Genomic DNA, 12,694 nt, shown 5'->3' with positions numbered 1-12,694 from the left:
GTGTATTAATAACACATGTGTATTCCGTGAGATGGTAGAGATGATGTTCATGAGATGCTTATCTGTTTATTCATATAATATGTTGCGTTGTGATTGAGTAAAGTGGATTTGAGTAAGTTTTCTTGTCCGAAAGGTTATTTCCGAGTCAGTATTTATGGAATTGTATGTAGTTGTGATGTCTATCGATGTGGTTAGGGTGCCTCGGGTGATGATCCGGGCTCGATATTTAGTGTTGTGATGCGGGTATTTTCGCACTACGGTGTGGCTGTTGGTGGCGGTGTTGTGATGCCGTCACCGGTTGTGGTGGAGTAGGCGGGATGAGTATGATACGAGTTTTCGAAAGTGCATACCAGTTATACATAGATTGTTGTTTTGTTTGCTGTTGTTCTTTGTGAGTTTTGGTTGAACATGTAGACAGTTGTCTTGCTTATTGATGTTTTCTTTACCAGGTTAAGTTAAGAATGAGGTAGAGTATGATATGAAATAGAGTTGAATATGTTTTCGTTGTTGTCATGGTATAGTGATGTTCTATTGATGGGACACGGTTGTGAGAGGTTGTTACAGTAATTTTGATCTTGTTCTAGATAAAGCTTTAGTAGACATGGTAATGGAAAATGATTCGTGGAACATGTGTTGTAATGATCTGAAAGCGGCAGGTAGTTCATAATCTTTTGTTGGGACAGTGAGTGTAGGGTGTTGGGGGAGTTAGTGTCATATTAAGTTATGTATGAGTTTTGCGGTAATGGAAGAAAGAACTTGATGATCTAGTGTGCGTGTACATAACGAGTGTGGATCGTGAGTTATGCTTCTGGGAGATAAGTGCCTTACATAGAGAGGTATGTTGTTTTGCAGAAATAATGGAGAGTTAGTATGGTGATTTTGCTACGAGTTTTATGGTATAGGTTAGGTGGTATGCCAAATGAGTTGAGTTATGAGAAATGTTTAAGTAAGAGAGCCTTGGATATATGCATGGTAAGTGTTTGGTTTATAAATGGTTATCTTACACATGTGGTGGTAAAGAGAGTAATGAGATGTATTTAGTATTTAGTATTAGTGAGTTACGAGGACGTAACATTTATCTTAAGAGGAGTAGGATGTGATAAAAGAGATTTTGATGGGTGTGCATATGGTAGTATATTTGAAAGTAGAGTGTTGGTGTAGCATAAGATATAGATTTGTATATGTTGTGGTTGATAGTGTTAAAAGGTCACGGACGTGCTTGTAGTAGTTTGATGTTAGGAATGCGAGAATACTTCGATAGTGTTGACAGTTGGATGATGAGATTATGAGTGTGAGTAAACTTCGAGGACGAAGTTCCTTTTAAGGGTGGTAGAATGTAACATCCCGTTTGATGTCTATGAGTGTCTTGATTTTGGATTTGATAGTGGATGATATTATGGAGCTAGCAGCGTTAGAGGATGGTAGTTGGTTATGTATGGAGTTGGTGTCGTGAGAGATATATATATGTGGAGTTGATACGATATCGTGAGCCATGTTGTGGAGGTAGGAATAGTTAGTGGAGTTGGTGTTACGAGATCATGTTTGGGTTGGAGTTTTGTTTCGAGTTCTTAGTTACGTTGTTGTGTCTTGATCGAGTTAGCATGTTTGTTTTTATGTATGGGTTGAACTTCGGGGACGAAGTTCTTTTTAAGGAGGGAAGACTGTAATACTCCGTATTTATATGTCTTGGGGGTACTCTATCGAGTAGCCCTTACTCTGTCGAGTAAGGGCAAGTTGCGCAGATAAATAGTTTCGACTGTTGGGCACTCGATCGAGTAGTGGGGCACTCGATCGAGTAGGGGTACTCGATCGAGTACCTTGGGTACTCGATCGAGTGTCCAGGTTTATCGGGGAGTTTTCTCGGGTTTTGTTAATTACGCGATTAAGGTATATAAACATATTCGGCATTGTTCTAAATCACTTTTTACAAAACCTAAAACCTGTTTAAGAGAGAAAGCAACTTGTCTTCTTCCTAATCGCATCCTTAACGATTCCCGGAGTTCAGACGGTCGATTCTCGTTGTTTTTCGTGTTGTTGGATTCCTTGCGTCGAGGGTAAGCTTTTAGCATATTTTTTATAATGTTTTGCTAGTTTTGGTCAAACCCTAATTTAGGGTTTGGGGGTTTTATGAGTAAGTAAGTAATTGGTAGCCCTTTTATGTGTTATGTGTGATAGGAGGAGAATTCGTAGAGGAGCCGTTTTGAGACAGCTGTTTAGATCGTCTGCGTGTTTGCTTTCCAGGTAGGATTTCCTACTCAGTATTAGTCCCATAATGGGATGTTGGTGATGTGCTGTAGTTAGTTGTTTGATATGATGATTGTATTTGTGATCGTGATTGTGGTTGTGTTTGTTGATGGTTCTCGAGATGCGTTTCTCGAGTGGGGTCACTTGCGGGAGTGATCTCACGCCCTAGTTTCGCCCTTCGTGGAACCCGCCACGAAAGGGGATGTGCACATTAATGATACAGGGTTATCGCTCGTACGATGAGCGGGGCTTAGGTGGGAACGGTGCGGTCCCCCATCGCGTGGCTGGTCCAGTGGACGATCGGTGATTGAGACGGTTGGTTGGTTGGTGTGTGTGTGTGTGTGTGTGATTCAAATTGTCTGTTTGTCTTATTGTTGTTATCTATATTGATTGTGTGATTAGTACTGACCCGGTGTTGTTTTGTAAAACCTGCGGTGATCCATTCGGGGATGGTGAGCAGATATTGAGGTGTATAGAGATGATCTTTGGGATAGTGGGATGGCCACGACATGACGATAGAGTCTTTTGTAGTTTAGTATTTATTTACATTTCAGTTGAGAACAGATAGTTTGGAATAATGTAATGTACTTTCAGTTTGGTTTCGAGGATTGTACTTATTCATTAAACTACTTATAATAAATGTTGTTTCTGTTTTGTCTATTTGATTATCATGCCTCGGGCAACCGAGATGGTGATGTCTTCATACCTGAGTGGTCCTGGTAAGGTACTCGGAGTATGGGGGTGTTACAACTAATACTCCATTCTTCATAAATAGCCTGACATGTGCTTTACACCCTACCTTCTTGACTGTATATTTCCTCTGTTTCGCAGTTGTTAATCCCCATTGCATTTCTTCTTCCCTAATCCCGGTCTCATTTTTTTTAATTACTATCTCGTCTTTTGGGACATATGTGAATCTCTCTCTGTTGCAAACCAGCAACTTTGACTTGATTTCACCGTCGCACCATTTTTTCGTCGAGTACTTCCGAACATCAAACCCGGACGCCAATGCATAAATTTTATAGAATGTCACTGCCTCGTCGATTTCAAAAAATTGTTGCCCTACACAAGGTGTAAACTCCGCTGCCAAATGCTTACAATACTCAGTTTCCGCTTCCTTACGACCATCTGAGTAGAATCAAACATCCATGAAATGATTAAAAAATATATAACTCCAAGCTACTTAGCATTTACTCTGTAACTCCAAGCATAGAATGTATAACTCTAGGCACAGACTTTATAACTCTAGGCATATACTGTATAACTCTAGACGCAGACTTTATAACTCTAGGCTTGTGTGAAGCCCAGCCCGACCTGCTCCTTATCTCGGCCGATTCCGGGTCTAGAAAATTAAACCTTGTTTGCCCTCGACCCGAACCCGACCTAGACCCGCTCAAAACCTTCCTCATGGGCCTTGACCTTACCCCTGACCGGTTCCGGATCCACCTCCAACAGCCCCGGCCCATCCCTAGGGTCAGTCCAGCTCAACCCCGCGCGAATGTTTGACCGAGCCTAGCCCACGTAGGAATAAAAGTGTGGTCGACTCAAACCTGGAGGTCTTGTCATGTGATTAATAATTAATCGCTCGATTAGTAAGTCCTTATGGAGATATATTTATGGTCGAGATCGATCAGATGGTATTGTTCGTTTTAGGTTTAAGTCGCACGATTTTGTTCTTGGGCTCCTCCCAAATTAAAACGGCTCATTAATTGGGTTTTGTTCTAGATATATATAGGTAGAACTCTTCTCTTCTTTTTCGATGTGAGACATTGGTTGACCACCTCAACAATCCTCCCCTCAAACCAATAACCACATAATTGTCCTCCCCTCCAACGATATTATCTGTCCATCTTGCACCGCTGTTATCAACCGACAGGACCCACCGCTTGATCACCACATTATCAGAAAAACTTTCGACACAAGGCACCCACAGATCTCCTACCTCGAGGTCGCACCGGGGGAACTCATCTATATAACGGCAAAGGCAGTCCACTACCTTGGGATCAACCACACACTGGACCTAGCTAAACCAGCTAGGTCGGATACCACTTGTTAAGGCTGTCGCCTCGACCACGACGTCACATACTCACATTAGTATGATATTGTTCGCTTTGGGTTTAATCTGCACGGTTTTGTTTTTGAGTTCTTCCCAAAAAGCCTTATACTAAAAGAGTGGTGGATCTTTTATAAACTACGTAAAACTTTTATTCCTTTTCAACGTGGGACTTCGATTGGCCATCTCAACATTACAACATTCGACTTCTACTTATTACTTAGACCGTTTACTCGACTGAGGTACGAGTTTAGGTTATGGGAATATAGAATCAAACAGTTGGGATCTCGTAAATCCGAACTTCTCTTACACGTAAGTCAACGATTAAGAAATTTACTAATAACGACTTGGCCGTAGTACAAGAAAAACGTGGTTCCACATCGATTACTAGTAGTTATTAATTTAGTACATTCGATGACTACGAAATTACAATTCTACCCTCCACAACTTACTATAAATGTTGCATGCCAATGTAACATCTTCTCATCAACTTTCACCTCTCCAAAACACAAGCATTTCAATTATCAACATCCTTCAAAAATGGCACATAGCCTAGGAAGTGTAGGGTTCTTCTCAACCTACCGTCCACCGCTACCTCTCGACGTATTCTCCCTCTCCAGTGTGCCATCTCTACTTGACCTGGAGGCTCACCTGACCGATGGTAAGTCATACAACTACAACGGTCAGGTGATCCCACCCGCTGCCCTAAAACTCATGCTGAAGCGTCCAATGTTGGCCTCGTTTGCAACTGGGGCCGATGTGGACTCAGGTAGGCTTTCGGGACTTATTGTGGTGTCCGAAAGGACTACTGGGCTAGAAACACTTTACATTGTGCTTCGTCTAGGGATCATCAATAGGCCCGTATTCTTCAGCTTTGCTGAAGTTTATGGGACTTATAGCGAGGCACGCATGGAAGATATCGGTGTTTTTGCTGGTGAATATCTTGTGTATGTCACCACTAAGGATCCTGCTCCAGCTCGTCGACAACCATGGACTGCTGTTTATAAGACTCATCTCGAAACTGGGGAAACCCAACGCCTTACTCCTCAAGGTAAGCTTCTACCGTACTACTACTACTACTATTATTATTATTATTTTTTTTTAACTTAAGACAAGAAAATTGTCACACTTTAAGATAAAAAATGTCTATTTAGTGCTAAAAAGTTATAGCTAAAATTGTCACTTTCTGATAATAAACCGGTGGTAAATTTGTTCACCTTTTATCGTAAAATTGTAACATTTTCTATGTCTTAATTTAAGACGGATATCATACGTCTTAAGGGAGACTAACTATTTCGGTATAGATCTTGTTAGGTCAGTTCAGATCATGCTATTTCGAGTATAATAATATGCGAACGACTTCTACTTATTTGTGTTAATGTAGGGTTGTTTTCAGGCATGTTTATGTAGGATAAATTTAATTTCAACTTTAAATTAGTTAATTAAATCTAAGTCTAACATAAATTGGTCAACTGGTTTAATGGTCCTTTTATTAACCATGTTTGTGCTAGGCATACGTTCAATGATTCGATCAGTATAGTTCGTGTTCAATATAATTTAAAGGTTATTTTCATAAATTGTTATTCAAAACTCGGGTCAAGTCGAGTTAATCTGGTTTGTCGTAACACTAGTTGAGCGACATTTTAATATCGATTTAATTTATTCGTCTATGCCAAATATGTGAACAGGCGTAGCAGATATTAGCCCTGCAGTATCACCAAATGGAACAAAGATAGCAGTGGCATCATTTGAAGGGAAAAATGGTGGATGGCAAGGCGAAATCGAAAACCTCATGACTAACATATTTGTGTTTAATATCAATGACTCAAGCAAACGTACCATGATCATACTGAATGGTGGCTGGCCGTCCTGGGGAAGCGACAATGTCATCTTCTTCCACCGTAAGCTTGATGACACTACTGGCAACTACTGGGCCGTGTTTCGTGCTGACCTTAGCAACCCTTCCTCAATTGTTGTTTCTCAGGTGACACCAAATCAAATTAAGGCAATCACTCCGTCTGCCATTGACGAGCACACGGTTGTAGTAGGTACGTAATTTAATTTAAACAAACAAAATACTTCTTCCATCTCACTTTTATTGTCCCCTGTAAGCCAATCGGATGATCGTCTAGGATAATTAGTATTGGAATGTTAAGGACTAGACACAAAATCGAACTTAAACAAACAAAAGAATTCGATAGATTTACCTTCCCATCAATGACCCTCACATAATTATTATTGCAATGATAAGGACTAGACTCATAATTTAACCAAATGGGTTTGGTGTAGTGGTTGCTCACTTCATCCCTTAACCACGAGGTCAGAGGTTCGATTCCTGGCCATGAGAATGGAGCAAACTCTTTGATAGTTTTATCTGCCAACCGATGACCCTAACAATGAATTAGGGGGTGTTTGGTAAACAGTAGATTGATGAAATTTCAGCATATTCAAGACTTTTACCATGTTTGACTCAACAATCTACTAAATTACATGTTTGGTAAATGACATATTGAAACACTAGATTGAGCTCCAATCTACTGTTTTCCATTATGCTGCTCCCCCCCAGTATATTCACTTTAATAGATTGTAAAAAATAAATTTGTATATAATTTATACATGTATACAACAATCTTTTAACCTAAACCCGCTAATTACAAAACACTTCTATTAACTTTGCTAATTGTAATATACTAGTCAAACATGCTAATCCAATCTGTCATTTGTAATATGCTTAGCTTGACCAATTTGCTTCTGCTAATTATAATCTGCTCAGTACCAAACAGGGCCTTAGTATTCTTAGTATTAGAATGACATGGACTTGGCATATAGTTTAACTTGGACAAACAAATAATTGGATATTTTAATGGTCATAAAGAATAATTACATTAATAATTTTAATTTTAAGCATTGTTATTGTTGATATAATGATCTAAAATGACATATATTGTATTTAATCTCAACCACCCTCTAGTTAATTAATTAACATAACGTTATCTTGATCAAGTCAAACCATTCTCTGAGTGAAAAACGTGATGTTGAGACATAATTTAACTTAAACAAACAACATAATTTGATATTCTAATACGCCAGACGGACGACCACGGTCCCACTATTTTCAAATTTAACTTAAACAAACAACATAATTCGATATATCACAACCCTACCAATGTTTTCAAGTTCCGAATTTCACAATGATTTAGTGTAATTATTATTATTAGAATGACAAGGACATAATTTCACTTAGACAAACAAAATAATTCGATATTTGAATGCCCCAAGATAATAATTACATAAATAATTTTAATTTTAAGCATCAACATTGTCGATATAATGATCATAATGACATATATTGTATTTGATTTAGAATCAATCACATTCAACTATCCTCTAGTTAACATAACGTTATCTTGATTAAGTCAAACCATCATTCTCGGATTAAAAAGTGATGTTGACACATAATTTAACTTAAACAAACAAAATAATTCGATATTCTATTTCTAACCCAGCAATTGATGACCCTCACAATGATTAATGTATTTAGTATTAGAATATCAAGGACTAGGCACATAATGTAACTTAAACAAACCAAATAATCCAATATTTTATTGCCATTCATAATTACATATATAAATAACAGTAGGTCTCATGAGAGACCGTCTCCCACTAATTTAGTGGGAGACATAATAGAGAAAAAATAAAATGAGTGGGTCCCTCACCCCATCATGTGGGAGGTCTCTCAATAACGCTATTGAGAGACCGTCTTTCCGGAATTTTTGTGTTTAAAATTTTAGCATTGACAATGTCGATAGAAGATCTATAGTGATCGTGACATATATTGAAAGTATTTAATGTGAGCATAACGTTACCTTGATTTAATCAAACCATTTTGCGAGTAAAAACTAGATATTGACACATAATTTAACTTAAATAAACAGATTACATACAGTAATTACATAAATTATTTTATGGTTAAGTACCGACAATGACGATCTATAATGACGATCTATAATGACATTTATTAAAATATTTAATTCTGAATAGAACAAAGTCAACCGTCCTCTAGTTAATATAAAATTATCTTGATTAAGTCAAACTACTCTCCAAATTGATGGTGACTCACTGACTCTGTATGAGATTTGCATAAATTAGTGTCAATTATTATGCTCGAAAATATTTTAATGATAAAACCGCTTTACATAAAAATAAAATTCTAATTATTTTAGTCTTTTGTTCCACACAGGTACTATACGCAAGAGCTCAACGTTTGCGGATAGACGCCTAGATGCTGACCAGTATCGACACGTGGAAATCTTTGATTCGACCGGAAAAAAAAATCCTGTAGCAATTACCAAAAGGATCAAACCAATGTCTGATCACTTTAATCCATTTATCATACGCCAAAACAATGGTAGCCCACGTATTGGATATCATCGTGGCGTTATCACCTTGTTGGTAATACTACTTCCTAAATGACAATCGCTAACAATACGTTTTTCTTATTTGAGAGTCTCCGTCATCCCTTTACGTTTTTTTATATTAAACAATCTCATATCAGTCTTATAGTTGGAGTTCCATGATCGGTTTTTTAAATTCTACCACGCCTGATCACACAATCACACGAATGTACATTGGGCTTGAAGTATGGATGTAACGCATGTCTCTTCATACCTGATGCTAAGTATATTCAACTTTAGAGACGAGGGTTGGTTCTGTGAACTTTTAATCACACTGACTTTGATAAGGGACGAAGGTAGGACAAAATAACGACCAGGGCCGATTTTCATTTCGTCGATATATAATTCATTCATCGATTCATCGTAGTTGTAAAGCCATTGGGATAGCATTGTCAATAGCTAATACTCCATAGGATTAGATACCAAGTCAAGAAACTATCTCACCAAAAGCTTAAACTGATGGTTAAAGTCACATGATCGGGATAATTGTGACATTACAATATATGTTTACTATGACAGGATCCAACGGTGGTAACGAGTCAAAAGCTTATGAATCTGCAGTCTCCAATTGACAATTTAGGATTGTTTAGGGTTTCGGGTGTGTTTCCAACATTCTCCAAAAATGGCACCAAGCTTGCTTTTGTCGATAACGAGTTCCTCGCTGTGTGGGTTGCTGATCTCGACGGTCCATTACGTGTTGTCTATCGGGTACATTCTCCTCCTAATGACCTACTAAAAGAACAATAGTGGTATGGACTTAAATTAAGTTATATTATTGATTTGTCTTAATTAACCTTTTACTTAACGATTAATCTAGGCGGATCAGGCGAACAGCGTGTTTGCGCCAATTTGGAGCCAAGATCCGGAAAAGGACATACTGTATTTCTGCAATGGGCCTTCATTTAAGGCCGGCGGTGAGGTGGATATTATGGCTATTTACAATGCATCCGGTCTCTTCCCTAGTGCACCTGTTCCAATTGTCAAGGATGGCCTTAACAATACCTTCCCTTGTACCAATCCAGACGGTAAACATCTTACTCGTATTTCTATACTTCGTTCGCCTTTAATTCATTCTCAATAAGATGGATGACTTGATAAATGTGACTTACGTCCATCGCCTATGGGCGGAATATGCAAATGGGTACAATTTTTGATCTGAAAACATTTGAGGGGAATAAAATAATAAAAAGTTTATAAAAGAGAGTTTTTTTTATAAAAAAAAAGTGATATCTAAAAGGGAGTAATTATTAATTTACTTTTAAAAATATGACAGGAACAAGACTTGTTTACCGATCCACAAGAGGTGGAGGGACGGAATTATATAAAAACCTCTACATAAGAGAAGAAGGCCACCTCGCAAAGGGAGACGATGAAGTCGTTATAACAAGGCTCACAGAAGGAGCTTGGACCGACACACAATGCGAATGGTCACCAAATGGTAAATGGATCGTATTCTCATCAACCCGCGACAAGCCTGCTAATGCTCCACCACTCGACAATGGTCTCGACCCAGGATACTTCGCTGTCTATCTACTGGCAGTTGACAACCCGGCTGTTGTCATACGAGTAATCCAAAGCGGGCCTGATCTAGCTGGTCATGTTAACCACCCGTTCTTTAGCCCAGACGGGAAAAGCATTGTGGTGGCCGCAGACCTTGCGGCCGTGTCATGTGATCCGGTCTCGCTGCCTCTGTTTAATCACTCTGTTAGGCCTTATGGAGACATTTTTACGGTCGATATTGACCCAGAGGACATCCAGAAGAACCAAGACATACAAATATTTAATCGGTTGACACATAGTAAGTTTGAAAATTCGACATGTACTTGGACCGTTTACTCGACTGAAGCTCCTGGTGGATTATGGAACCTTATTTTAAGCCTGCCTCATTTACTTAAGTGTCCTTTCGCGTACCCCGATGGTAGCGAAGGCTGGCAGATGACCGGTCATCTTTGCTTCCCGAGCAGGCAGTGTTAGTTGATCATCGATCTTGACTTGCATTCGGGTCCCAATATCTTTGATGTCTGATACAGTTCTTGTTTAAGACCGTCATAACTTAAAACCTATCGCAAAACGTTATTTCTTGTATGTTGTTATTAATCGAGTCGGCTTAAATATCTGCTTGGGTATGTTATATTTCGTATGGTTTTATTTCATCTCTTTTATATCGTTGTTAGTCGAGTCGGCTTAAATGTCTCCCGGGTTTCCTTAACTTTAAGGGGGATGCATAATGTATTGGCCAATAAATAAAGAATAAATTGAAGGGTGATTTTGTTTACGTTTTAATTTGTATCTTTTGATTAATGTTAAATTATTTTCTATCTTATGTCAATTGCCTTGTATCTTTTGATTAATGATAAAGTAATATTCAAAACTAAAACATTTCAATTATTTTCCACTTCAAAAATATCACACAACCACCTTGGAAGTGTAGGGTTCTTCACAACCTACCGTCCACCGCTACCTCTCGACTTATTCTCTCTCTCCAACTGACAGTGAGGTCCATCTGACCGATTGCAAGTCTTCAGGGTTTCGGGTGTGTTTCCTACGTTCTCTAAAAACGGCTACAAGCTTGCGTTTGTCGACAACGAGTTCCTCGCTGTGTGGGTCACCGATATGCAGGGTCCATTGTGTATAGTTTATCCGTCCCGGTCATTTGTTGTCATTTTCTATTTTGGGTCTCTCAGTCAATTGTTGTCTTTTCTATTTTAGGAATACATTTGATGAATAATTTGGTCATTCACACTTAATTTTGTACAGATGTCATTTAGTAATTGGTTCTCTCTTTTTCCTTATTCTTAGTGCCAAAACCAAAAGACAACAAATGATAACAACGTACTAAAATTAGACCTGTCAAAATTCGACCCGACCCGAAAACTCGACCCGTTTTTTCGATCCGCGACCCGTTTGACCCGAACCCGAAATGACCCGTTATTTTAGAGTCGAGACCCGACTCGAACGGGTCGACCCGTTGGGTCAAGGGAAAATCATGAATTTTATTAAAAATATTAATATTTAGAGTAAATTATCAAAAACTCCCTTTTAAAATACGCTTTTTAAAATTTACTCCCTTTTTAAAAAAAATTTAAAAATTACACCCAAAATATTGCAAGAATTTAAAAATTGCTCCCTAACCTATATTTTTGCATTTTTATGACAAAAATGCCCCTCATTTTTTTATTTCTCATATGTTTATCGACCTCCATTACAACTCTACCCACCTTTCTACCACCCAAGGACTCCACGGTAAACCACCACAATCCTCCACCCAAAATCCACCATCATATTCGTTATATGAGAATAGAAATTTAGGGGCATTTTTGTCATAAAAATGTAAAAATAGGGGTTTGGTAGCAATTTTTAAATTTTTGCATTATTCTAGGTGTAATTTTAAAAAAAAAATTTAAAAGGGAGTAAATTTTAAAAAGTGTATTTTAAAAGGGAGTTATTGATAATTTACCCATATTTATATATTATATTTGAAAATATAGTTAAAAAATTATTTTTTTATTACTTAAAATTAAAAATTCAACCAAAAAGTCAAGTTTATATAACTTTATAATATTTAATAATAAAATAGTTATTAAAAAACTTTATTTTAATAATTATATCAATATAATTATTGTATATGATAAATATGATTAAAATAATAATTTTAAATATATTTTACTTTTTAAAAAAATATTTTTTAAATTAAAAAAATCGTGTAAAAAAGACGTTAAAAATTATTTCTTGACCCGTATTCTGACCCTAACCCGACCCGGATCCGACCCGACCCGTATTCTGTCCCGACCTGTATGACCCAACCCGGGACCCGACCCGCCCGACCCGTTTGACAGGTCTAACTAAAATTAACAATTTTACGTAGTCGTTTTGTCGTAACTTGTAATTAATCTCTTTGTTGACGGTAATCTTGGCGGATGAACCGAACAAAGTGTTCTCACCG

General features: G+C 37.8%; 1 protein-coding gene across 1 annotated transcript; it reads left to right on the top strand.

Moving 5' to 3' along the window:
- Positions 1-4,837: 4,837 nt before the first annotated feature.
- On the top strand, positions 4,838-10,725 carry LOC141655021 (uncharacterized). Its single transcript, XM_074462124.1, has 6 exons — positions 4,838-5,348; positions 5,986-6,345; positions 8,538-8,749; positions 9,271-9,459; positions 9,569-9,776; positions 10,025-10,725. The coding sequence occupies exons 1-6, from the start codon at positions 4,838-4,840 to the stop codon at positions 10,723-10,725; spliced, it is 2,181 nt and encodes a 726-aa protein (XP_074318225.1).
- Positions 10,726-12,694: the final 1,969 nt, after the last annotated feature.

The sequence above is a fragment of the Silene latifolia genome, chromosome 5 (assembly GCF_048544455.1).
Source record: "Silene latifolia isolate original U9 population chromosome 5, ASM4854445v1, whole genome shotgun sequence".
NCBI classification, from domain to species: Eukaryota; Viridiplantae; Streptophyta; class Magnoliopsida; order Caryophyllales; family Caryophyllaceae; genus Silene; species Silene latifolia.
Note: the sequence above shows the minus strand (reverse complement) of the source record. Positions and strands in the feature narration are given on the sequence as shown.